At 60.2% G+C, this 27,074-nt stretch overlaps 3 protein-coding genes across 3 annotated transcripts in view; 1 reads left to right on the top strand and 2 right to left on the bottom strand.

Moving 5' to 3' along the window:
• LOC128978648 (kallikrein-14-like) overlaps window positions 1-7,161 on the bottom strand; it is a 9,795-nt gene extending 2,634 nt beyond the window's left edge. The window contains exons 1-4 of the mRNA XM_054396600.1: window positions 7,068-7,161; window positions 6,642-6,801; window positions 4,199-4,446; window positions 789-925 (exon numbers count right to left, since the gene is read on the bottom strand). Of these exons, the coding sequence (XP_054252575.1) occupies window positions 789-925; window positions 4,199-4,446; window positions 6,642-6,801; window positions 7,068-7,161 (639 nt within the window). The remainder of the gene's footprint in view (window positions 1-788; window positions 926-4,198; window positions 4,447-6,641; window positions 6,802-7,067) is intronic.
• A 3-nt stretch (window positions 7,162-7,164) lies between these two features.
• LOC128978649 (pre-mRNA 3' end processing protein WDR33-like) lies at window positions 7,165-15,552 on the top strand. The gene is given in 6 exon segments (XM_054396601.1): window positions 7,165-7,532; window positions 7,606-7,826; window positions 7,868-8,148; window positions 12,261-12,427; window positions 13,451-14,584; window positions 14,709-15,552. Coding segments are annotated over 6 exon segments (3,015 nt in total).
• Window positions 15,553-17,241: 1,689 nt separating this feature from the next.
• CTU1 (cytosolic thiouridylase subunit 1) lies at window positions 17,242-24,934 on the bottom strand. Its single transcript, XM_054396602.1, has 5 exons — window positions 24,818-24,934; window positions 23,415-23,814; window positions 22,438-22,551; window positions 20,196-20,541; window positions 17,242-17,272 (listed from the first exon to the last, which is right to left on the bottom strand). Exons 1-5 carry the CDS (start codon window positions 24,932-24,934, stop codon window positions 17,242-17,244), a joined length of 1,008 nt encoding a protein of 335 aa, XP_054252577.1.
• Window positions 24,935-27,074: the final 2,140 nt, after the last annotated feature.

The following is a 27,074-nucleotide window of genomic DNA, read 5'->3' on the forward strand; positions in this document are numbered from 1 at the left end:
CAACCAGCTCCATCTCCACCTCCATGCCTCCTCCAGAAGGTCTTTGGTGGACACCCAAAGCTTGGTTGGAACCCAACCAGCTCCATCTCCACCTCCATGCCTCCTCCAGAAGGTCTTTGGTGGACACCCAAAGCTTGGTTGGGACCCAACCAGCTCCATCTCCACCTCCATGCCTCCTCCAGAAGGTCTTTGGTGGACACCCAAAGCTTGGTTGGGACCCAACCATCTCCATCTCCACCTCCATGGCTCCTCCAGAAGGTCTTTGGTGGACACCCAAAAAAGAACCTTCCAGGAGCCACCTCCATGGCTTCTCCAGAAGGTCTTTGGTGGACACCCTAAGCTTGGTTGGAACCCAACCAGCTCCATCTCCACCTCCATGGCTTCTCCAGAAGGTCTTTGGTGGACACCCAAAGCTTGGTTGGGACCCAACCAGCTCCATCTCCACCTCCATGCCTCCTCCAGAAGGTCTCTGGTGGACACCCAAAGCTTGGTTGGGACCCAACCAGCTCCATCTCCACCTCCATGGCTCCTCCAGAAGGTCTCTGGTGGACACCCAAAGCTTGGTTGGGACCCAACCAGCTCCATCTCCACCATCCATGCCTCCTCCAGCAGCTCTTTGGTGGGAACCCAAACTTCCCCTACCTCCTCTTGAAGGACCTTCTGGAGGTCTTTGGCCCTTCCCAAAGACCTCAACCCAACCCTCTCTCCCCACCACCTTGGGGACCTCCTCCCGGTGGCCACCATGGAGGTGGTGGTGGTGGTGGTGGTGGTGGTGGAGAGGTCCTCACCTGGCAGGAGTCGATGCCCCCCTGGGGGACCCCAGCACAGAACATGTTGGGGGTGATGGAGCTGCCGTAGGCCCTGGAGCACTTGGACCTCCCAAAGGTCTGGATGGAGGCACATTGGAGCTTCTTGGGCAGCTTGGCTGCAGGGGAGGAGAAGACCACACTCAGGAGAAGGTCCAAGGTGGCCACCCAGCCGAGCCTGGAGGCACCTCAGGAGAAGGTTGAGGCCAAGGTCAAGGGAAGCTCCTCCAGGGAGCTCACCAGAAGCTCCTTGGAGAAACTTCTCTGCCCTCTTGGGCTCCCCCCTGTGGAGGTCCTCGTGGTGCCACCTGAGAAGGTCTCTCCATGGGGAGGTCTCTCCTTTCCCACCTCCCTCCCACCAAGTTCTCCATCTCCAAGCTTTCCTTCTCCACCTCCACCTTCTCCACCTCCACCTCCTCCACCACCAAGTTCTCCACCTCTGCTTTCTCCATCTCCACCTTCTCCATCTCCATCTTCTCCACCACCTTCCTTCTCCTCCACCTCCACCAAGTCCTCCACCATCCCCAGAGGTTCTCCACCACCCACCACCTTCTCCACTGCCTTCTCCACCTCCACCTTCTCCACCTTCACCTTCTCCACCACCTCCACCAAGTCCTCCACCATCCTCCCCCTTCTCCCCTTCCACCTTCTCCATCTCCACCTTCTCCCCCTCCACCTTCTCCATCTCCACCTCCACTCCTCCCCTTCCACCTTCTCCATCATCTTCTCCACTCCACCTTCCCCCTCCACCTTCTCCACCACCTTCTCCTCCTCCACCTTCTCCACCACCTTCTCCCCCTCCACCTTCTCCACCACCTTCTCCATCTCCACCTTCTCCACCACCTTCTCCCCCTCCACCTTCTCCACCACCTTCTCCATCTCCACCTTCTCCACCACCTTCTCCCCCTCCACCTTCTCCACCACCTTCTCCCCCTCCACCTTCTCCACCACCTTCTCCCCCTCCACCTTCTCCACCACCTTCTCCATCTCCACCTTCTCCCCCTCCACCTTCTCCATCTCCACCTCCACCTCCACCTCCTCCCCTTCCACCTTCTCCACCACCTTCTCCTCCTCCACCTTCTCCACCACCACTTCCTCCTCCACCTTCTCCACCACCTTCTCCACCACCACCACCACCTCCTCCACCTTCTCCACCACCACCTCCTCCTCCACCTTCTCCACCACCACTTCCTCCTCCACCTTCTCCACCACCACTTCCTCCTCCACCTTCTCCACCACCACTTCCTCCTCCACCTTCTCCTCCTCACCACCTTCTCCACCACCACCTCCTCCTCCACCTTCTCCTCCTGACCACCTTCTCCTCCACCTTCTCCTCCACTTCCTCCTTCAACTCCTCCTCCACCTTCTCCACCACCTTCTCCACCACCTTCTCCTCCTCCACCTTCTCCACCACCTCTCCTCCTCCACCTCTCCTCCACCTCCCCCTCCACCTTCTCCCTCCACCACCTCCTCCCCTCCACCTCTCCACCACCTTCTCCTCCTCCACCTTCTCCACCACCCTCTCCCCTCCACCTTCTCCACCACCTTCTCCCCTCCACCTTCTCCACCACCTTCTCCATCTCCACCTTCTCCCCTTCCACCTTCTCCATCTCCACCTTCTCCCCTTCCACCTTCTCCATCTCCACCTCCACCTCCTCCCCTTCCACCTTCTCCACCACCTTCTCCTCCTCCACCTTCTCCACCACCTTCTCCTCCTCCACCTTCTCCACCACCTTCTCCCCCTCCACCTTCTCCACCACCTTCTCCATCTCCACCTTCTCCCCTCCACCTTCTCCACTCCACCTTCTCCCCTCCACCTTCTCCACCACCTTCTCCCCTCCACCTTCTCCACCACCTTCTCCCCTCCACCTTCTCCCCCTCCACCTTCTCCACCACCTTCTCCCCTCCACCTTCTCCACCACCTTCTCCCCCTCCACCTTCTCCACCACCTTCTCCCCTTCCACCTTCTCCCCCACCTCTCCCCTCCACCTTCTCCCCCACCTTCTCCCCTCCACCTTCTCCCCTCCACCTTCTCCCCACCTCCTCCTCCTCCACCTTCTCCACCACCTTCTCCCCTCCACCTCCTCCTCCACCTTCTCCTCCTCCACCTTCTCCCCACCTCCTCCTCCACCTTCTCCTCCTCCACCTTCTCCCCCACCTTCTCCTCCTCCACCTCCTCCTCCACCTCCTCCCCTCCACCTTCTCCCCACCTTCTCCTCCTCCACCTTCTCCACCACCTTCTCCCCCTCCACCTTCTCCCCCACCTTCTCCCCATCCACCTTCTCCACCACCTTCTCCATCTCCACCTTCTCCCCTTCCACCTTCTCCATCTCCACCTTCTCCCCTTCCACCTTCTCCATCTCCACCTCCACCTCCTCCCCTCCACCTTCTCCACCACCTCTCCTCCTCCACCTTCTCCACCACCTTCTCCCCTCCACCTTCTCCACCACCTTCTCCCCTTCCACCTTCTCCCCCTCCACCTTCTCCCCCACCTCTCCCCTCCACCTTCTCCCCTCCACCTTCTCCCCTCCACCTTCTCCCCCTCCACCTTCTCCCCACCTTCTCCCCCTCCACCTTCTCCCCCACCTTCTCCCCCTCCACCTCTCCCCCACCTTCTCCCCATCCACCTTCTCCCCTCCATCTTCTCCCCTCCTCCACCTTCTCCTCCTCCTCCACTCCACCTTCCTCCCCCTCCACCTTCTCCATCTCCTCCTCCACCTCCTCCCCTTCCACCTTCTCCATCACTTCTCCCCTCCATCTTCTCCCTTTCCACCTTCTCCATTATCTTCTCCACTTCCACCTTCTCCCCCTCCACCTTCTCCCCCTCCACCTTCTCCATCTCCACCTTCTCCATCTCCACCTCCACCTTCTCCCCTTCCACCTTCTCCATCATCTTCTCCACTTCCACCTTCTCTCCTTCCACCTTCTCCACCACCTTCTCCTCCTCCACCTTCTCCACCACCTTCTCCCCTTCCACCTTCTCCACCACCTTCTCCCCTTCCACCTTCTCCCCCTCCACCTTCTCCCCCACCTTCTCCCCTTCCACCTTCTCCCCTTCCACCTTCTCCCCTTCCACCTTCTCCCCCACCTTCTCCCCATCCACCTTCTCCCCTTCCATCTTCTCCCCTTCCACCTTCTCCCCCTCCACCTTCTCCATCTCCACCTCCACCTCCTCCCCTTCCACCTTCTCCATCATCTTCTCCATCTCCACCTTCTCCCCCTCCACCTTCTCCATCTCCACCTCCTCCCCTTCCACCTTCTCCCCCACCTCCTCCCCTTCCACCTTCTCCCCCTCCACCTTCTCCACCACCTCCTCCCCCACCACCTCCTCCCCCACCTCCCCCAAGTCCTCCCCCACCCCCAGAGCTCCTCCCCTCCTCTTCCTGCCCTACCTCCCGGGGACTTGGTGGTGCCCCAGCCGGAGACACTGCAGCTCATGCCCTCGGTGGGACACCTGGTGGCCAGCCTGATCTTCTTGATGGTGCTGCTGAACCTCACAGGTTGGTCCAACCTCAGCAGCATGAAGTCGTTGTCGTTCCTCCGGGGGTTGTAGCCAGGGTGGACCAGGACCTGCTGGATGGTCCTCACCTCCCCTGTGCCCTCCCCCAGGGTGTCCGTCCCCAGCAGCACCCTCAGGTCCCTGCTCCAAGGGGAGGAGAGGGGGAGAAGGTCAGGAGGGGCACCAGGAGGGGGTGAAGGCAAGGAGGAGGCCTCAAGGGTTGGTCAAGGAGGAGGAGGCCTCAAGGGTTGGTCAAGGAGGAGGAGGCCTCAAGGGTTGGTCAAGGAGGAGGAGGCCTCAAGGGTTGGTCAAGGAGGAGGAGGACTCAAGGGTTGGTCAAAGAGGAGGAGGCCTCAAGGGTTGGTCAAGGAGGAGGAGGCCTCAAGGGTTGGTCAAGGAGGAGGAGGCCTCAAGGGTTGGTCAAGGAGGAGGAGGCCTCAAGGGTTGGTCAAGGAGGAGGCCTCAAGGGTTGGTCAAAGAGGAGGAGGACTCAAGGGTTGGTCAAGGAGGAGGAGGACTCAAGGGTTGGTCAAGGAGGAGGAGGCCTCAAGGGTTGGTCAAGGAGGAGGAGGCCTCAAGGGTTGGTCAAGGAGGAGGAGGACTCAAGGGTTGGTCAAAGAGGAGGAGGCCTCAAGGGTTGGTCAAGGAGGAGGCCTCAAGGGTTGGTCAAAGAGGAGGCCTCAAGGGTTGGTCAAGGAGGAGGAGGCCTCAAGGGTTGGTCAAGGAGGAGGAGGCCTCAAGGGTTGGTCAAGGAGGAGGAGGACTCAAGGGTTGGTCAAGGAGGAGGAGGCCTCAAGGGTTGGTCAAGGAGGAGGAGGACTCAAGGGTTGGTCAAAGAGGAGGAGGCCTCAAGGGTTGGTCAAGGAGGAGGCCTCAAGGGTTGGTCAAAGAGGAGGCCTCAAGGGTTGGTCAAGGAGGAGGAGGCCTCAAGGGTTGGTCAAGGAGGAGGAGGACTCAAGGGTTGGTCAAGGAGGAGGAGGCCTCAAGGGTTGGTCAAGGAGGAGGAGGACTCAAGGGTTGGTCAAGGAGGAGGAGGCCTCAAGGGTTGGTCAAAGAGGAGGAGGACTCAAGGGTTGGTCAAGGAGGAGGAGGCCTCAAGGGTTGGTCAAGGAGGAGGAGGACTCAAGGGTTGGCCAAGCAACCCTTGTTGACCTCCAACCCTTGAGGACAACCCAACCCTTCTTGACCTCCAACCCTTCTTGACCTCCAACCCTTGATGACCTCCAACCCTTGGAGACCTCCAACCCTTGGAGACCTCCAACCCTTCTTGACCTCCAACCCTTATTGACCTCCAACCCTTGATGACCTCCAACCCTTGGAGACCTCCAACCCTTCTTGACCTCCAACCCTTATTGACCTCCAACCCTTATTGACCTCCAACCCTTGCTGACCTCCAACCCTTGATGACCTCCAACCCTTCTTGACCTCCAACCCTTCTTGACCTCCAACCCTTGATGACCTCCAACCCTTGATGACCTCCAACCCTTATTGACCTCCAACCCTTGGAGACCTCCAACCCTTGATGACCTCCAACCCTTATTGACCTCCAACCCTTGGAGACCTCCAACCCTTGATGACCTCCAACCCTTCTTGACCTCCAACCCTTGATGACCTCCAACCCTTGATGACCTCCAACCCTTCTTGACCTCCAACCCTTATTGACCTCCAACCCTTGATGACCTCCAACCCTTGGAGACCTCCAACCCTTGATGACCTCCAACCCTTGGAGACCTCCAACCCTTGGAGACCTCCAACCCTTGATGACCTCCAACCCTTCTTGATCTCCAACCCTTGGAGACCTCCAACCCTTGGAGACCTCCAACCCTTGATGACCTCCAACCCTTGATGACCTCCAACCCTTGGAGACCTCCAACCCTTGATGACCTCCAACCCTTGATGACCTCCAACCCTTGGAGACCTCCAACCCTTCTTGACCTCCAACCCTTGGAGACCTCCAACCCTTGGAGACCTCCAACCCTTGGAGACCTCCAACCCTTGGAGACCTCCAACCCTTGGAGACCTCCAACCCTTGGAGAACTCCAACCCTTGATGACCTCCAACCCTTGTAGACCTCCAACCCTTCTTGACCTCCAACCCTTCTTGACCTCCAACCCTTGATGACCTCCAACCCTTGATGACCTCCAACCCTTGATGACCTCCAACCCTTCTTGACCTCCAACCCTTGGAGACCTCCAACCCTTGATGACCTCCAACCCTTCTTGACCACCAACCCCTGAGGACCACCAACCCCTTTCGACCACCAACCCTTGCAGACCACCCAACCCTTATTGACCTCGTTGGCCCCAGCTTGGCCACGCCCTCCCGGCTGCCCTCACCTGGTTGGCTGCTTGCAGTGGGCGGCGGTCAGCACCCATTGGGCGTGGACCAAGCTCCCCCCACAGAGGATCTGCCCCCTCTTGACGATGGCCACCTGGAAGGGTCTGCTGGAGATGGAGCAGGGGACCCCCCCGATGATCCGAGACTCATCCTCTGCAGCTGCCACACAGCCACAGGTCAGGACCCAGCCCACCCCAAGGTCACCCCAAGGTCACCCCAAGGCCACCCCAAGGTCACCCCAAGGTCACCCCAAGACCACCCCAAGGCCACCGGGGAAGAGCCAAACCCAGCCCCAGGTGCCACCAACCCAGGTCCAGGTGACCCAAAAACCATTTCAAGAAGATCCAAAAGCAGCTCAAGAAGATCCAAAAGCAGCTCAAGGAGACCCAAAACCATCTCAAGAAGATCCAAAAGCAGCTCAAGACCCAAAACCATCTCAAGAAGATCCAAAACCATCTCATGAAGACCCAAAACCATCTCAAGAAGATCCAAAACCATCTCATGAAGATCCAAAACCATCTCATGAAGATCCAAAAGCAGCTCAAGGAGACCCAAAAGCAGCTCAAGACCCAAAACCATCTCAAGGAGATCCAAAAGCAGCTCAAGGAGACCCAAAACCATCTCAAGAAGATCCAAAAGCAGCTCAAGGAGACCCAAAAGCAGCTCAAGGAGACCCAAAAGCAGCTCAAGGAGACCCAAAAGCAGCTCAAGAAGACCCAAAACCATCTCAAGGAGACCCAAAAGCAGCTCAAGGAGATCCAAAACCATCTCAAGGAGACCCAAAAGCAGCTCAAGGAGACCCAAAACCATCTCAAGAAGACCCAAAAGCAGCTCAAGGAGATCCAAAACCATCTCAAGGAGACCCAAAAGCAGCTCAAGGAGATCCAAAAGCATCTCAAGGAGACCCAAAAGCAGCTCAAGGAGACCCAAAAGCAGCTCAAGGAGACCCAAAACCAGCTCAAGGAGACCCAAAACCATCTCAAGGAGACCCAAAAGCAGCTCAAGGAGACCCAAAAGCAGCTCAAGGAGATCCAAAACCATCTCATGAAGATCCAAAAGCAGCTCAAGGAGACCCAAAAGCAGCTCAAGGAGACCCAAAAGCAGCTCAAGGAGACCCAAAAGCAGCTCAAGGAGACCCAAAACCATCTCAAGGAGACCCAAAAGCAGCTCAAGGAGACCCAAAAGCAGCTCAAGGAGACCCAAAAGCAGCTCAAGGAGACCCAAAAGCAGCTCAAGGAGATCCAAAAGCAGCTCAAGGAGACCCAAAAGCAGCTCAAGAAGATCCAAAAGCAGCTCAAGGAGACCCAAAAGCAGCTCAAGAAGATCCAAAAGCAGCTCAAGACCCAAAACCATCTCAAGAAGATCCAAAACCATCTCAAGGAGACCCAAAAGCAGCTCAAGGAGACCCAAAAGCAGCTCAAGGAGACCCAAAACCATCTCAAGGAGACCCAAAAGCAGCTCAAGAAGACCCAAAAGCAGCTCAAGGAGACCCAAAAGCAGCTCAAGGTGACCCAAAACCATCTCAAGAAGACCCAAACCCACCTCATGGAGACCCCAAACCATCTCCACGAAGACCTCCAAGCCTTGGCCACCTCCCTGAAGCCCTTGGGACCACCTCCAGCCCCTGGCACCTCCAGGGCTGCTCCCCCAGGGTGGTCCCCACCCCCTGAGGTGTCCTCCAAGGCCACCAGGAAGCCCTCCCCAGGCCCCCACCCAGCTCCACCTCTTTCCTCAGGACCTTCTGGGAGGAGAAGACCTCTCCAGGAGGACCTTCCCCAAGCCCCACCTGGTGACACAGCTCCAGGAGAGCCACCCCTGGTGGCCAGGCTGGTAGGACCTGCTCCTGGGTGGCTCCTCCTGGCTCCAAGGTGGAGCCAAGGCTGCCAGGAGAAGGCCTGAGGTCAGGAGGAAGGAGGTGAGGACATCCCTGAGGAATGTGAGGACCTTCCAAACCCCCCTGGAGATGTCCTCCTGAGCTTCTGGGGCTTTGGAGGCATCTCCCCAGGCTTTAGGTGGCCTCAGGAGCATCTCCCCAGGCTTTAGGTGGCCTCAGGAGCATCTCCCCAGGCTTTAGGAGGCCTCAGGAGCATCTCCCCAGGCTTTAGGTGGCCTCAGGAGCATCTCCCCAGGCTTTAGGTGGCCTCAGGAGCATCTCCCCAGGCTTTAGGTGGCCTCAGGAGCATCTCCCCAGGCTTTAGGAGGCCTCAAGAGCATCTCCCCAGGCTTTAAGTGATCTTCTCCATCAAGAGATGGAGACCCAGCCCCCAAGGAAGCCACCAAGGTCCAACCTTTGACCTTCTCCAACCTTTGACCTTCTCCAACCTTTGACCTTCTCCAACCTTTGACCTTCACCTTGTGGACCTCCAACTGTTGACCTTCTCCAACCTCTGCCCTTCTCCATGAGGGCCTCCAACCTCTGACCACCTCCATGAGGACCTCCAACCTCTGACCTTCTCCAGAAGGCTCCATGAGGACCTCCAACCTCTGACCACCTCCATCAAGACCTCCAACCTCTGACCTTCTCCATGAGGGCCTCCAACCTTTGACCTTCTCCATGAGGACCTCCAACCTCTGACCTTCTCCAGGAGGACCTCCAACCTCTGACCTTCTCCAACCTCTGACCACCTCCATGAGGACCTCCAACCTCTGACCTTCTCCAGAAGGCTCCATGAGGACCTCCAACCTTTGACCTTCTCCATCAAGACCTCCAAGCTCTGCCCATCTCCAGGAGGACCTCCAACCTCTGACCACCTCCATCAAGACCTCCAACCTCTGACCACCTCCATCAAGACCTCCAACCTCTGACTACCTCCATCAAGACCTCCAACCTCTGACCTTCTCCATGAGGACCTCCAACCTCTGACCTTCTCCATGAGGACCTCCAACCTCTGACCTTCTCCAACCTCTGACCACCTCCATGAGGACCTCCAACCTCTGACCTTCACCTTGAGGACCTCCAACCTCTGCCCTTCTCCATGAGGACCTCCAACCTCTGCCCTTCTCCAACCTCTGACCACCTCCATGAGGACCTCCAACCTCTGACCTTCTCCAGAAGGCTCCATGAGGACCTCCAACCTTTGACCTTCTCCATCAAGACCTCCAAGCTCTGCCCATCTCCATGAGGACCTCCAACCTCTGACCTTCTCCAACCTTTAACCTTCTCCAGGAGGACCTCCAACCTCTGACCTTCTCCAGGAGGACCTCCAACCTCTGACCTTCTCCAGGAGGACCTCCAAGCTCTGCCCATCTCCAGGAGGACCTCCCAGGTGGCTCCCAGCCCAGGTGGCTCCGGTCCAGGCCGGCTGCCCTCAGCCTCCTGTTGGGACATCGGAATTTGGAGCTGGGCCTGGGACTGGTTCCTACTGGTGGGACTGGTTCCTGCTGGTGGGACCTCACTTGGACCTTGGGTGGGGGTGGGAGACGCCCAAGCTGCTGGAATCTGTCCCCATCCGGTCCTGGAGCTGCTGCCAGCACCTGGGTGGGTGGCAACCACCTGGAGAGCTTCAAAGCCTTGGGTGGGACACCAAGGGTTGGCCTCCAGGGCTTGGAGGGCAACCAGGAGGAGCTGGAAGCCACCAAGCTCCTTGGAGGCATCTCAGAGGCTTCCTTGGAGGCATCTCAGAGGCTTCTGGGGGCAACCAGGAGGGGCTGGAAGCCACCAAGCTCCTTGGAGGCATCTCAGAGGCTTCCTTAGAGACATCTCAGAGGCTTCTGGGGGCAACCAGGAGGGGCTGGAAGCCACCAAGCTCCTTGGAGGCATCTCAGAGGCTTCCTTGGAGGCATCTCAGAGGCTTCTGGGGGCAACCAGGAGGGGCTGGAAGCCACCAAGCTCCTTGGAAGCATCTCAGAGGCTTCCTTGGAGGCATCTCAGAGGCTTCCTCAAGCTCCCATGGTGGAAGGTCAACAGAGGTCCTGGAGACCACCCCCAGGTGGTGGAACCCAGAAGCCCCCCAAGAGGTCTTCAGCCATGCCCCAAGGTCAACCTCTCCAAGGTCATGACCTTGGACCTCCTCCCCAGGCCAAGAAGGACCCAAAGGAGGTCACCTCCAAGGGGCTGGAGACCTTCAGCTCACTGAGGTCCTCCTTCAGCTGAGGTGGCCCTGGAGGTGCCACCACCACCACCCCCACACCAAGGAGATGAAGGCCAAAGGAGGTTGGACCTCGGCCAAGCCTTCTCCTGACCCTTCCCAGCAGGCAGGAGATGACTTCTGCCCAGCCCAGCTCCTCCCATCCTGTCCCAGCTCCATCACCATCATCATCATCATCATCATCATCATCATCACCATCACCATCATCACCATCATCATCATCATCACCATCATCAGCAGCAGCATCACCACCAGCATCATCTCCAGCCTCATCCTGTCCCACCTCATCTCCCCAGCTGAGGTCATCTCCACCTTGGCCCCCCCTGGCCCAACAGCTCCAGCTCCATCTTCACCCTCAGCTCCACCTCCATCTCCACCTCCTTCTCCTTCTCCATCTCCATTCCACCTCCACTCCATCTCCCACCTTCCTCCATCTCCACCTCCACCTCCTTCTCCTTCTTCTCCATCTCCATTCCACCTCCAACTCCATCTCCCCACCCTTCTCCTCCATCTCCACCTCCACCTCCTTCTCCTTCTCCTTCTCCATCTCCATCTCCACCTCCATCTCCACCTCCATTCCACCTCCATCTCCTTCTCCTTCTCCATCTCCACCTCAACCTCCACTTCCACCTCTGTCTCCATCTCCTTCTCCTCCATCTCCATTTCCACCTCCACCTCCTTCTCCTTCTCAACCTCCACTTCCACCTCCATCTCCACCTCCACCTCCATCTTCTTCTCCTCCATCTCCACCTCCACCTCCACCTCCACCTCCATCTCCACCTCCACCTCCATCTCCACCTCCACCTCCATCTCCACCTCCATCTCCATCTCCATCTCCATCTCCACCTCCATCTCCATCTCCACCTCCACCTCCATCTCCACCTCCATCTCCACCTCCATCTCCATCTCCACCTCCACCTCCATCTCCACCTCCACCTCCACCTCCATCTCCACCTCCATCTCCACCTCCATCTCCACCTCCATCTCCACCTCCACCTCCATCTCCATCTCCACCTCCACCTCCACCTCCATCTCCACCTCCACCTCCACCTCCATCTCCACCTCCACCTCCATCTCCATCTCCATCTCCACCTCCACCTCCATCTCCACCTCCACCTCCATCTCCATCTCCACCTCCACCTCCATCTCCATCTCCACCTCCATCTCCACCTCCATCTCCATCTCCACCTCCATCTCCATCTCCACCTCCTTCTCCTCCATCTCCACCTCCATCTCGACCTCCATCTCCTTCTTCTTCTCCATCTCCACCTCCATCTCCTTCTCCTCCATCTCCACCTCCATCTCCTTCTCCTCCATCTCCATCTCCATCACCATTCCACCTCCTTCTTCTTCTCCATCTCCACTTCCAACTCCTTCTCCATCTCCTCCTTCTTCTCCTCCATCTCCACTTCCAACTCCATCTCCACCTCCACCTCCCTCTCCCTCTCCTCCCTCTCCCCCTCCCTGCTCCTCACCTTCTCCACCTTCATCGCTTTGCCCTTGGGCCTCTGCTGGGTTGGTCACCGAGAGGATGAGGATGGAGATGAAGAGGAAGGTCCCATGGCCACCAAGAGCCATCCCTGGAGCAGAGAAACCAAAGAGGATCAGGAGAGAAGCTCCCAGGAGGTCCACCAGGGCCTGAAGGATCTCCAGCAGGAGCTCAAGGAGGTCCACCAGGGGCTGAAGGACCTCCCAAGGTTTCTATTCCCACCTCCCCCACCCTCCAAGGAGCAACATCTCAAGGTCTTGGCCACCAGGGATGGCCTTGGCCACCACCATGATGGTCTTGGACCACCAAGAAGGTTTTGGCCATCACCAGGAAGGTCTTGGCCACCATGAAGAAGACCTTGACCACCACCAAGAAGACCTTGACCACCACCAAGAAGGTCTTGGCCACCACCATGAAGTTCTTGACCACCTTGAAGCCCTTGACCACCACTATGAAGACCTTGGACCACCAAGAAGTTCTTGAGCACCACCATGGAGGTCTTGGCCACCACCCAGAAGGTCTTGGCCACCACCATGGAGGTCTTGGCCACCACCCTGAAGACCTTGCACCACCAAGAAGTTCTTGGCCACCACCCTGAAGACCTTGGACCACTACCAAGATGGAGGTCTTGGCCTCCAGGGATGGCCTTGGCCACCACCATGGAGGTCTTGGCCACCACCAAGAAGGTCTTGGCCACCACCCTGAAGACCTTGGCCACCACCCAGAAGGCCTTGGCCACCACCAGGAAGACCTTGGACCACCAAGAAGGTCTTGGCCACCACCAAGAAGGTCTTGGCCACCACCATGAAGGTCTTGGCCACCAGGGATGGCCTTGGCCACCACCAAGAAGGTCTTGGCCACCAGGGATGGCCTTGGCCACCACCATGGAGGTCTTGGCCACCACCCAGAAGGTCTTGGCCACCAGGAGGGACTCACCAGGAGCAGCAGAGCAGCAGCAGCAGGTCCAGGCTGGAGCAGCTGAGCAGCTCCTGGCAGCTCCTGGACCTCTCTTATGGGGCAGGGGTGGGGCCAGGGCGGGGCCGGAAGTGAGTCAGGGCCTGGGCGTGGCACAGGGCGGGGCAGGAGGTGGCACTGCCAGGCGGGGGGGGGGGGGGGGGTTGGGGGTGGCACCTCCAAGGGCTTCAGGAGATCTTCTCTGGGGACCTCCTCGGGCAGAGAGGGACTTGGGGACCCTGCTGGGGGCGTGAGGGGACCCCAAGAGGCCACCAAGGGGACCTCAGGAGGCCACCAAGGGCCACCAAGAGATCACCAGGGACCACCAGATGCCACCAAGTGCCACCAGATGCCACCAAGGGCCACCAGATGCCACCAAGGGCCACCAAGGGTCCACCAAGGGCCACCAGATGCCACCAAGGGACCACCAAGGGCCACCAGATGCCACCAAGGGTCCACCAAGGGACCACCAAGGGCCACCAGATGCCACCAAGGGACCACCAGATGCCACCAAGGGACCACCAAGGGTCCACCAAGTGCCACCAGATGCCACCAAGGGACCACCAGATGCCACCAAGTGCCACCAAGGGCCACCAGATGCCACCAAAGGGCCACCAAGAGATCACCAGGGACCACCAGATGCCACCAAGTGCCACCAAGGGTCCACCAAGTGCCACCAGATGCCACCAAGGGACCAACAGATGCCACCAAGGGCCACCAGATGCCACCAAGGGACCAACAGATGCCACCAAGGGACCACCAAGAGATCACCAGGGGCCACCAGATGCCACCAAAGGGCCACCAAGAGATCACCAGGGACCACCAGATGCCACCAAGTGCCACCAAGGGTCCACCAAGGGCCACCAGATGCCACCAAGGGACCACCAAGAGATCACCAGGGACCACCAGATGCCACCAAGGGACCACCAGATGCCACCAAGAGGCCACCAGATGCCACCAAGGGACCACCAGATGCCACCAAGGGACCACCAAGGGTCCACCAAGGGCCACCAGATGCCACCAAGGGCCACCAAGAGATCACCAGGGACCACCAGATGCCACCAAGGGTCCAGCAAGGGACCACCAAGGGCCACCAGATGCCACCAAGGGACCACCAGATGCCACCAAGGGACCACCAAGAGATCACCAGGGGCCACCAGATGCCACCAAAGGGCCACCAAGAGATCACCAGGGACCACCAGATGCCACCAAGTGCCACCAAGGGTCCACCAAGGGCCACCAGATGCCACCAAGGGACCACCAGATGCCACCAAGGGACCACCAAGAGATCACCAGGGACCACCAGATGCCACCAAGGGACCACCAGATGCCACCAAGAGGCCACCAAGGGCCACCAGATGCCACCAAGAGGCCACCAAGGGACCACCAAGGCCTTGGAGGTTGGGCAGGGGTTGGTGGCCCCTGGGTGGCAGCAGTGCCACACCCAGGCTGGTTTGGGGACCTTAATGAGGGCAACTGGGAGGGGACTGGGAGGGGACTGGGAGGACTGGTCCAGGCCATGCCCTTGGCCCCAGGGCTGCCCCTGGCACTGTCCCCAACCTGCCACCACCGCTGGGCACCTTGGGGGGGGGCACTTGGGCCACCACCAGCTGCCACCCAAGGGTCACCAAGAGGTCACCCAGAGGCCACCAAGGGACCTCCAAGGACCACCAAGAGGCCACCAAGGACCACCAAGGGTCACCAAGGACCACCAAGGGTCACCAAGGGACCTCCAAGGGCCACCAAGAGGCCACCAGGTGCCACCAAGGGACCTCCAAGGACCACCAAGGGTCACCAAGGACCACCAAGGGACCTCCAAGGGCCACCAAGAGGCCACCAGGTGCCACCAAGGGTCACCAAGGACCACCAAGGGACCTCCAAGGGCCACCAAGAGGCCACCAGGTGCCACCAAGGGTCACCAAGGGACCTCCAAGGGCCACCAAGAGGCCACCAGGTGCCACCAAGGGTCACCAAGGGCCACCAACGGACCTCCAAGGACCACCAAGAGGCCACCAAGGACCACCAAGAGTCACCAAGGGACCTCCAAGGACCACCAAGAGGCCACCAAGGGTCACCAAGAGGCCACCAAGGACCACCAAGAGCCACCAAGGACCTCCAAGGGCTACCAAGGGACCTCCAAGGGCCACCAAGAGGCCACCAGGTGCCACCAAGGGTCACCAAGGGACCTCCAAGGACCACCAAGAGGCCACCAAGGGTCACCAAGGGCCACCAAGGACCACCAAGGGCCACCAAGAGGCCACCAAGGACCTCCAAGGGTCACCAAGAGGCCATCAGATGCCACCAGGGTGCCACCAAGGGCCACCAGGTGCCACCAAGGGGCCACCAAGGGTCACCAAGGGACCTCCAAGGGACCTCTAAGGACCACCAAGAGGCCACCAAGGACCACCAAGGGTCACCAAAGGACCTCCAAGGGCCACCAAGGGACCTCCAAGGGCCACCAAGAGGCCACCAGGTGCCACCAAGGGTCACCAAGAGGCCACCAAGGGTCACCAAGAGGCCACCAAGGGACCTCCAAGGGCCACCAAGAGGCCACCAGGTGCCACCAAGGGTCACCAAGGGTCACCAAGGGACCTCCAAGGGCCACCAAGAGGCCACCAGGTGCCACCAAGGGTCACCAAGGGTCACCAAGGGTCACCAAGGGACCTCCAAGGGACCTCTAAGGACCACCAAGAGGCCACCAAGGACCACCAAGGCTCACCAAGGGACCTCCAAGGGCCACCAAGAGGCCACCAGATACCACCAGGGTGCCACCAAGGGCCAGCAGGTGCCACCAAGAGGCCACCAAGGGACCTCCAAGGGCCACCAAGAGGCCACCAGGTGCCACCAAGGGTCACCAAAGGACCTCAAAGGGCCACCAAATACCACCAGGGTGCCACCAGATGCCACCAAGAGGCCACCAAGGGACCTCCAAGGGACCACCAAGGGTCACCAAGAGGCCACCAAGGACCACCAAGGGTCACCAAGGACCACCAAGGGTCACCAAGGGCCACCAAGGGACCTCCAAAGACCACCAAGAGGCCACCAAGGGTCAGCAAGGGACCTCCAAGGGCCACCAAGTGCCACCAAGGGTCACCAAGGACCACCAAGGGTCACCAAGGGCCACCAAGGGACCTCCAAGGGCCACCAAGAGGCCACCAAGGACCACCAAGAGTCACCAAGGGACCTCCAAGGGCTACCAAGGGACCTCCAAGGGCCACCAAGAGGCCACCAGGTGCCACCAAGGGACCTCCAAGGACCACCAAGAGGCCACCAAGGGTCACCAAGAGGCCACCAAGGACCACCAAGAGGCCACCAAGGACCTCCAAGGGTCACCAAGAGGCCATCAGATGCCACCAGGGTGCCACCAAGGGCCACCAGGTGCCACCAAGAGGCCACCAAGAGGCCACCAAGGGACCTCCAAGGGCCACCAAGAGGCCACCAGGTGCCCAGCAGTGGTGGCAGGGTGGGGACAATGCCAGGGGCAGCCCTGGGGCCAAGGGTGGGGCCTGGACCAGTCCTCCCAGTGCCTCCCAGTTCCATCCCAGTACCTCCCAGTTCCATCCCAGTGCCTCCCAGCTCCATCCCAGTTGCTCCCAGTCCCACCCCAGTCCCTCCCAGCTCCATCCCAGTTGCTCCCAGTCCCTCCCAGTTCCACCCCAGTCCCTCCCACTGCCTCCCAGTTCAATCCCAGTCCATCCTAGTCCACCCCAGTTGCTCCCAGTTCCAACCCAGTTCATCCCAGTTCCATCCTAATCCTCCCGAGTTGCTCCCAGTTACTCCCAGTTCCATCCCAGTCCAACCCAGTTCATCCCAGTTCCATCCTAATCCTCCCGAGTTGCTCCCAGCACCTCCCAGTTCCATCCCAGTTACTCCCAGTTCCATCCCAGTTACTCCCAGTTCCATCCTAATCCTCCCGAGTTGCTCCCAGTGCCTCCCAGTTCGATCCCAGTCCCTCTCAGTTGCTCCCAGTTCGATCCCAGTTGCCCTTAGTTCGATCCCAATCCCTCCCAGTCCCCCAACCAGTTCCCCCAGTCCCTCCCAGTTCCCTCCCAGTAGCTCTGCCCTGAGTCATCTGCAGCCGGGGCCGGGGCTGGGCTCGCTGCAGCCAATCAGGAGCGAGGTCATTAAGGGGCAGCAATTAGCGCTAATTAATTAATTAATCGGTGCCAATTAAGGGCGGGGGCCGCGCCCAGGCTGCTTGGCAAGGGAGAGGGGGGAGGGGTAATTAATTAAGGGTGGTTAATTAGGGGGATTAATTAATGGGGGATTAATTCGGGGGGATTAATTAGCTGCTATTAATTGGGGGAACCAATGAAGGTGATTAATTAGGTGGTATTAAATAGGTGGTATTAATGGAGGTGATTAATTAGAGAGGGATTAAGGGAGCTGATTAATTAGGGGTTATTAATGGGGGGGCTTAATTAGAAGGCTGATTAATCTGCTGTTGTTAGGATAATTAATTAGAGGGATTAATGGGGGATAATTAAGCATTATTAACTGGGCTGATTAGAAGACAACAGGGTGATTAATTAGAAGGGATTAATAGGGCAACTAACTTCCATTAATTAGAGAACTAATGAGGCAATTAATTAGCTACCATTAATTAGAAGGGGATAATGAGGCAATTAATTAGCTACCATTAATTAGAGGGGAGCTAATGGGGCAATTAATCAGCTACCATTAATTAGAGCAGGGCTAATGAGGCAATTAATTAGCCGCCATTAATTAGAGCAAGGCTAATGAGGCAATTAATCAGCTGCCAATAATTAGGGTAGGGCTAATGAGGCAATTAATTATCCGCCATTAATTACAGCAGGGCTAATGAGGCAATTAATTAGCTGCCATTAATTAGAGCAGGGCTAATGAGGCAATTAATTAGCTGCCATTAATTAGAGGAGAGGTAATGAGGCAATTAATCAGCTACCATTAATTAGAGCACGGCTAATGAGGCAATTAATTAGCCACCATTAATTAGAAGGAAGCTAATGGGGCAATTAATCAGCTACCATTAATTAGAGCAGAGCTAATGAGGCAATTAATTAGCCACCATTAATTAGAAGAAAGCTAACGGGGCAATTAATCAGCTACCATTAATTAGAGCAGCGGTAATGAGGCAATTAATTAGCCACCATTAATTAGAAGGAAGCTAATGGGGCAATTAATCAGCTACCATAAATTAGAGCAGGGCTAATGAGGCAATTAATTAGCTGCCATTAATTAGAGGGGAGCTAATAGGGCAATTAATCAGCTACCATTAATTAGAGCAGGGCTAATAAGGCAATTAATTAGCCACCATTAATTAGAGCAGGGCTAATGAGGCAATTAATTAGCCTCCATTAATTAGAGGGGAGCTAATAGGGCAATTAATCAGCTACCATTAATTTGAGCAGGGCTAATGAGGTAATTAATTAGCTGCCATTAATTAGAGCAGGGCTAATGAGGCAATTAATTAGCTGCCATTAATTAGAAGGAAGCTAATGGGGCAATTAATCAGCTACCATTAATTAGAGCAGAGCTAATGAGGCAATTAATTAGCCACCATTAATTAGAAGAAAGCTAACGGGGCAATTAATCAGCTACCATTAATTAGAGCAGCGGTAATGAGGCAATTAATTAGCCACCATTAATTAGAAGGAAGCTAATGGGGCAATTAATCAGCTACCATAAATTAGAGCAGGGCTAATGAGGCAATTAATTAGCTGCCATTGATTAGAGGGAAGCTAATAGGGCAATTAATCAGCTACCATTAATTAGAGCAGGGCTAATAAGGCAATTAATTAGCCACCATTAATTAGAGCAGGGCTAATGAGGCAATTAATTAGCCTCCATTAATTAGAGGGGAGCTAATAGGGCAATTAATCAGCTACCATTAATTTGAGCAGGGCTAATGAGGCAATTAATTAGCTGCCATTAATTAGAGCAGGGCTAATGAGGCAATTAATTAGCTGCCATTAATTAGAGGGGAGGTAATGGGGCAATTAATCAGCTGCCATTAATTAGAGCAGGGCTAATGAGGCAATTAATCAGCTGCCATTAATTAGAGCAGGGCTAATGAGGCAATTAATCAGCTACCATTAATTAGAAGGAAGCTAATGGGGCAATTAATCAGCTACCATTAATTAGAGCAGGGCTAATGAGGCAATTAATTAGCTGCCATTAATTAGAGGGGGACTAATTAGCCACCATCCATGGGGGGGTAGTGCAGTGGGAATCAATCAGGGCCCTGTCCCCACTGCCCGCCCCCCTCATTTGCATAACCATGCCCACACACCAACCAAAACCGCTTTATTTTTGCCATTTACATAGCCACGCCCCCGCCTTGCCTTCATTTGCATACAGGGCGGGAAGCCTCTCCACAGCCCTCTATAGTCCCTCCCAGTCGCCTTCCAATCCCTCCCAGTCGCCTTCCAATCCCTCCCAGTTGCTCCCAATCCCTCCCAGTCGCCTCCCAATCCCTCCCAGTCACCTCCCAGCCCCTCCCAATCTCTTCCCAGTCCCTCCCAGTTCCCCCCCCCCCCTAGAAGTCCCAGATGTTGAGGGCTCCCCGCACCTGGCCCAGCCCTGCCAGCCTCTTCCTCAGGCTCCTTCCACTCCTCCCAACCACCTCCACCTCCACCTCCTGCCCCTGGCCACCCCCAGGGCCTGCCCCAAGCCCCCCAGGACCTGCCCCAAGCCCCCCAGGGCCTTCTTCTCCTCCAGGACCACCTCCAGGACCTCCACCTCCAAGACCTCCACACCCAGCATCTCCACGACCGCAGCCACAACCCCCAGGACCTCCCCCACCCCCTCCAGGGCCACCTCCGAGACCTCCACCACACCCCCCAGGACCACCTCCAAGACCTCCATCACCTCCCCCACCCCCTCCAGGACCACCTCCGAGACCTCCAGGACCTCCCCCACCCCCTCCAGGACCACCTCCGAGCCCTCCATCACCTCCACCACCCCCTCCAGGACCACCTCCGAGCCCTCCATCACCTCCACCACCCCCCCCAAGCCCCCACCCTTGGCCTGCCAACCCCAACCCCCTCTTGCCCAACCCCACCTTGGGCCTCCCCTTCTCCAGGGCGGCCAGGAGGACGCAGGCCTTGCACAGGCCCTGGCTGGAGGCGAAGCCGCAGCGGCCGCAGGCCCCCAGCCCCTTGGAAGCCACCTGAGATGCCACCGCCAAGGCCCGGGAGGAGTGGCCCAGGGCTGCCACCGAGCTGCTCCTGGTGGCCTCCAGCTCCTTCAGGAGGCCTCTGGGGTGGCCCCGGAAGGCGTGGGGGGCGTAGAGGCACTCGGTGCTGACGTAGGTCAGGCCCTGGTAGTGGGCGTAGAGGACGATCTCCTTCTCGTAGCAGTGCCGCAGGGGCTTCAGCCGAGGAACCGGCGGCCAAGGGGGCGCCACTGAGCCCCCCGGGGGGGCGCCAGCAGGGGGGCAGGAGGTGTTATGGGGTCTAGGGGAGGTCCCGAGGGGCTCGGGGGAGGTTTGGGGGCCGCGGGAGGAGGGCTTGGGGGGGTTTGGGGTGGTGGGAAGTATCTGGGGGGGGTTGGCGGGGGTCCGCGTTGGGTTGCTGGGGGTCTCCCTTGGCTGCTTGGTGTGCCTGCTGGTCTTTATGGACCTCCTGGGGGTCTCCACGGGGCTTCTGGGGGTCTGCAATGGGTTCCTGGGGGTCTCCATAGGGTTTGGAGGTATCTCAGGAGGGTTCCTGGTGGTCTGTGTGGACTCCTCAGTGTCCCTGGTGGTCTCCATGGAGCTCCTGGTGCTCTCCATGGCGTTCCTGGTGGCCTCCATAGGGTTTGGAGGTATCTCAGGAGGGTTCCTGGTGGTCTCTGTGGACTTCTCAGTGCCTCTGGTGGCCTCTATGGAGCTCCTGGTGGTCTCCATAGCGTTCCTGGTGGTCTCCATGGGGTTTGGAGGTATCTCAGGAGAGTTCCTGGTGGTCTCTGTGGACTCCCCAGTGCCCCTGGTGGCCTCTATGGAGCTCCTGGTGGCCTCCATGGGGTTTGGAGGTATCTCAGGAGGGTTCCTGGTGGTCTGTGTGGGGTCCTCAGTGTCCCTGGTGGTCTCTATGGACCTCCTGGTGGTCTCCATGTTGCTCCTGGTGGTCTCCATGGCGTTCCTGGTGGCCTCCATAGGGTTTGGAGGTATCTCAGGAGGGTTCCTGGTGGTCTCTGTGGACTTCTCAGTGCCCCTGGTGGCCTCTATGGAGCTCCTGGTGCTCTCCATAGGGTTTGAAGATATCTCAGGAGGGTTCCTGGTGGTCTCTGTGGACTCCCCAGTGCCCCTGGTGGCCTCTATGGAGCTCCTGGTGGTCTCCATGGCGTTCCTGGTGGTCTCCATGGGGTTTGGAGGTATCTCAGGAGAGTTCCTGGTGGTCTCTGTGGACTCCCCAGTGCCCCTGGTGGCCTCTATGGAGCTCCTGGTGGCCTCCATGGGGTTTGGAGGTATCTCAGGAGGGTTCCTGGTGGTCTGTGTGGGGTCCTCAGTGTCCCTGGTGGTCTCCATGTTGCTCCTGGTGGTCTCCATGGCGTTCCTGGTGGCCTCCATAGGGTTTGGAGGTATCTCAGGAGGGTTCCTGGTGGTCTCTGTGGACTTCTCAGTGCCCCTGGTGGCCTCTATGGAGCTCCTGGTGCTCTCCATAGGGTTTGAAGATATCTCAGGAGGGTTCCTGGTGGTCTCTGTGGACTCCCCAGTGCCCCTGGTGGCCTCTATGGAGCTCCTGGTGGTCTCCATGGCGTTCCTGGTGGTCTCCATGGGGTTTGGAGGTATCTCAGGAGGGTTTCTGGAGGTCTCTGTGGACTCCTCAGTGTCCCTGGTGGTCTCTATGGACCTCCTGGTGGTCTCCATGTTGCTCCTGGTGGTCTCCATGGCGTTCCTGGTGGCCTCCATGGGGTTTGGAGGTATCTCAGGAGGGTTCCTGGTGGTCTGTGTGAGCTCCTCGCTGTCCTTGGTGGTCTCCATGGACCTCCTGGTGCTCTCCATGGGGTTTGGAGATATCTTGGGGGAGTTCCTGGTGGTCTGCGTGGGGTCCTCAGTGCCCCTGGTGGTCTCTATGGAGCTCCTGGTGCTCTCCATGGCGTTCCTGGTGGCCTCCATAGGGTTTGGAGGTATCTCAGGAAGGTTCCTGGTGGCGTGTGTGGACTCCTCAGTGCCCCTGGTGGCCTCTATGGAGCTCCTGGTGGTCTCCATGGGGGTCCTGGTGGTCTCTATGGAGCTCCTGGTGGTCTCCATGGGGCTCCTGGTGGTCTCCATGGGGGTCCTGGTGGTCCCCAAGGGGGTCCTGGTGGCCCCTGGGGGCTTCCTGGTGGCCTCGCTGGCCGCCCGCCGCAGCCTGGCCACGTCCCCCCGCAGGAGGTTCATCAGCAGGGTCTCGGCGATGTCGTCTGCGTTGTGCCCTGCGGCCACCGGGGGGCGCCAGAGGGCAGAGCTCAGCCCCACCCCCCACTGCCAGTGGCCTCCCAGGCCCATCCCAACCCCGACCCAGTCCCTCCCGATCCCTTCCACTCCCTCCCAATCCCCTTCCAGTCCCTCCTGATCCTTCCCAGTGCCTCCCCAAACCCCTCCCAGTCCCTCCCAACCCCCTCCCCACTCCCTCCCGACCCCTCCCCACTCCCACCCGACCCCTCCCAACCCCTCCCCACTCCCTCCCAGTCCCCTCCCACTCCCTCCCGATCCCCTCCCAACCCTCCCCACACCCTCCCACTCCCTCCCACCCCCTCCCAATCCTCCCCACACCCTCCCAACCCCCTCCCCCACCCTCCCCACTCCCTCCCACCCCCCCTCCCCCCATCCTCCCCCCACCCTCCCACCCCTCCCATCCCCTCCCACTCCCTCCTCATCCCCTCCCCACTCCCTCCCACCCCCCTCCCCCATCCTCCCCCACTCCCTCCCAACCCCCTCCCCATCCTCCCCACTCCCTCCCAACCCCCTCCCCCCCTCCCCCACCCCCCCCCCACCCCCTCCCCACCCCCTCCCCACCCTCCCCCCACCCCCTCCCCCCCCTCCCCCCCCCCCCACCCCCTCCCCACCCCCCCCACCCCCCTCCCACCCCCTCCCCACCCCCCCCCCCCCCCCTCCCCCACCCCCTCCCCATCCTCCCCACACCCTCCCAACCCCCTCCCCATCCTCCCCACACCCTCCCAGTCCCCTCCCACTCCCTCCTGATCCCCTCCCTACTCCCTCCCAACCCCTCCCCATCCTCCCCACACCCTCCCAACCCCCTCCCCCAACTCCCCCCCCCTCCCCCTCCCCCCCTCACCCGTGGCGATCCAATCCACCCCCAGGGCCCGGGCTCCCCTCTCCAGGGCCTGCCGGCGGAAGACGCCGCAGAAGGTGCAGCGGGACCCCCCCCGGGCCAGCCCGGCGGCCCCCAGCTCGTCCACGCTCCAGCCGAAGAGCTGCCGGTGGGAGAGGAGCAGCAGGGGCAGCCCCCCCCGGGCCCCCCGCACCGCCCCCAGGGCCGCCTCCCGGTACCCGGCGATGCCTTCGTCCACCGACAGCAGGAGGAAGCGGTAGCCCCGCCCCCCGGAGGCCACGCCCCTTCCTTCGCCGGCTCCGCCCCCCAGCCGCCCGTTCAGCCGGGCCAGCAGGTGAGCCAGGACCGAGGAGTCCTTCCCCCCCGAGGCGGCGATGGCCACCGAGCTGCCCGGGGAGGGGGTCTGGGGAGGGGGGTGGGGGGTGGGGAAGGGGTTAAGGGGGTCGTGGAGGGGGGTTTGGGGGAGTGGGGAGGGGGTTAAGGGGGTCGTGGGGGGGGGTTTGCAGGTGGGGTGGGGGTTAAAGGGGTTCTGAGTGGGGGTTTGGGGGGTGGGGTGGGGGTTAAGGGGGTCGTGGGGGGGGTTTGGGGGAGTGGGGAAGGGGTTAAGGGGGTCGTGGGGGGGGTTTGGGGGAGTGGGGAGGGGGTTAAGGGGGTCGTGGGGGGGGGTTTGGGGGGTGGGGAAGGGGGTTAAGGGGGTCGTGGGGGGGGGTTTGGGGGGTGGGGAAGGGGTTAAGGGGGTCCGTGGGGGGGGTTGGGGGAGTGGGAGGGGTTTAGGGGGTCGTGGGGGGGGTTTGGGGGGTGGGGAAGGGGTTAAGGGGGTCCTTGGGAGGGGTTTGGGGGTCCTGGGGAGGAGTTTGGGGGGTGGGGAAGGGAGGTTGGGGGTCCTGGGGGGGAGTTTGGGGGTGCTGGGGGAGGTCCTGAAGGACCTTTTGGGTGTCCTGGGGGGATCTGGGGGGGTCCTGAAGGACTTTTTGGGGGTCTTGGGGGGATTTGGGGGGGTCCTGAAGGACCTTTCGGGGGTCCTGGGGGGATCTGGGGGGGTCCTGAAGGACCTTTTGGGGGTCCTGGGAGGTGTCCCAGAAGGTTTGTGGTGTTCCTAAGGGAGCTTGGGAAGGCTCCTGGAGGAGCTGACAAAGTTCTGGGGGGTCCCGGGGGGTCTCGTGGGGAGGTTCCGGGGGGTCCCGGGGGGTTTTGGGGGTCCCCCGGGGGGCTTCGGGGAGCACCGGGGGGGTCCCGGCGACTCCAGAGCTCCGGCCAGCTCCGGGGGTGCCCCAGGGAGAGGTTTCTGGGGGGGGTGGGGAAGGGGCTGGGGGGGATGGGAGGCGGGGAGGGGGTCGGGGAGGGTCGCGGGGAATTAGGGGAGGGGTCCCGGGGGGTTTTGGCGGGGGGGGCTCCCCGGTAAAGGCCTGGAAGGCTTCGTCCTCGAAAGCCTGCAGGAAGCAGCGGCGGCAGAGGGGCTCCGAGGTGCGGGGGCGGCGCAGGGCGGCCGCTAGGGGGCAGCGGCGGCAGCGAGGAGCCGGCATGGGGACTGGGAGGGGACTGGGAGGCACTGGGAAAGAAACCAAAAGGAGATGATCAAAACACAAGCAGCTAAGACCTCGCCCAAGCCCCCTCCCCAAATCCCTCTAGGACCCCTCCAGACCCCCCCCAAACCCCCCTAGGACCCCCCCCAAAGCCTTCTAGGCCCCCTCCAGACCCCCCCAAACCCCTCTGGAACCCCTCCAAAGCCCTCTAGGACCTCTCCAGACCCGCCCAAGCCCCCCTAGGACTCCCCCAAAGCCTTCCAGGACCCCTCAAGACCCCTCCCGACCCCTCCCAACCCCCTCAAAAGCTCTCTAGGACCTCCCCACACGCCCCCAACCCCCCCTAAGACCCCCCCAAAGCCTTCTAGGACCCCTCAAGACCCCCCTCCCCTATCCTCACCCTCCCCTAAGACTCACCCCAAGCCCCTCGCAGTCACCACAGGCCCCTCCGGGACCACCCGAGGCCTACCCAGGACTCCCCAAGACCCTCCCTCCCCCCTCCCCCCGAGACCCCCTCAGGACCCCTCCGTGCCCCCCCCCCGAACCTTTCCACCTCCCCCCCGGCCCCGCGTCTCCGTTACCCGGAAGTGGCGCGGGGCTGACGTCGGACGTCACGCACGAGGCGGAGGAGGCGGCGGCGGCGGCGCCGGCTCGGGTCCTGTCCCGGCGTACTCCGCGCGGCTGAGCTTCTTCCCAGCCTCCTCCGCGGCACGCCTCACTTCCGGTCTTCCTGACCAATCGGCGCTGAAGGCAGGCGGGGCCAAAGAGAAGGCCACGCCTTCGGGGTGCCGCGCATTTCGCGCATGCGCGGGGAGGGGAGGGGAACGCAGAGCCTCTGCCAGAGCCTCCCAGTATGGACCAGAGCCCCTCCCAGTATGGACCAGAGCCCCCCCAGAGCCCCTCCCAGTATGGACCAGTGCCCCCCCGAGCCCCTCCCAGTATGGACCAGTGCCTCCCAGTATGGACCAGAGCCCCCCAGAGCCCCTCCCAGTATGGACCAGTGCCTCCCAGTACAGCCTCCCAGTATGGACCAGTGCCTCCCAGTAAAGCCTCCCAGTATGGACCAGTGCCCCCCAGAGCCCCTCCCAGTATGGACCAGTGCCTCCCAGTAAAGCCTCCCAGTATGGACCAGTGCTCCCCGGAGCCCCTCCCAGTGCCTCCCAGTATGGACCAGTGCACCCCAGGGCCCGTCCCAGTAGGGACCAGTGCCTCCCAGTATGAACCAGTGCCCCCCAGAGCCCCTCCCAGTATGGACCAGTGCCTACCAGTATGGACCAGAGACCCCCAGAGCCCCTCCCAGTATGGACCAGGGCCCCCCAAAGCCCCTCCCAGTATGGACCAGTGCCTCCCAGTATGGACCAGTGCCTCCCAGAGTCCCTCCCAGTATGGACCAGTCCCCCCCAGAGCCCCTCCCAGTACGGACCAGTGCCTCCCAGTATGGACCAGTGCCCCCCAAAGCCCCTCCCAGTATGGACCAGTGCCTCCCAGTATGGACCAGTGCCCCCCAGAGCCCCTCCCAGCTCCTCCCAGTACGGACCAGTTCCCCCGAATCCCCTCCCAGTCCCTCCCAGTGCCGCCCAGTCCCCTCCCAGTGCCTCCCACTGCCCCTACCTCCCCGCCCAGTCCCCTCCCAGTCCCTCCCAGTCCCTCCCAGTAGCTGTCCCCGCCCTGGACGCCTCTCACCATGACCCCCCCTGGGCTGCTGCTGCTGCTCCTCGGTGAGTGACCCCCCCCGCCCCAGTGCCTCCCAGTAACTCCCAGTATGGCCCAGTGCCCTCTGAACCCCCTCCCAGTCCCCTCCCAGTGCCCACCAGTAACTCCCAGTATGGCCCAGTGCCCTCTGAACCCCATCCCAGTGCCCACCAGTAACTCCCAGTCCCCCTAAATCCCTTCCCAGTCCATCCCAGTGCCTCCCAGTAACTCCCAGTATGGCCCAGTCCCCTCTAAACCCCCTCCCAGTCCTTCCCAGTGCCCACCAGTAACTCCCAGTATGGCCCAGTCTCCTCTAAACTCCCTCCCAGTCCCCTCCCAGTCCATCCCAGTGCCTCCCAGTAACTCCCAGTATGGCCCAGTCCCCTCTGACCCCCCTCCCAGTGCCCACCAGTAGCCCCCAGTCCCCTCCCCAGTGCCTCCCAGTATC

This window comes from Indicator indicator, chromosome 38, assembly GCF_027791375.1.
Source record: "Indicator indicator isolate 239-I01 chromosome 38, UM_Iind_1.1, whole genome shotgun sequence".
Taxonomy (NCBI): Eukaryota; Metazoa; Chordata; class Aves; order Piciformes; family Indicatoridae; genus Indicator; species Indicator indicator.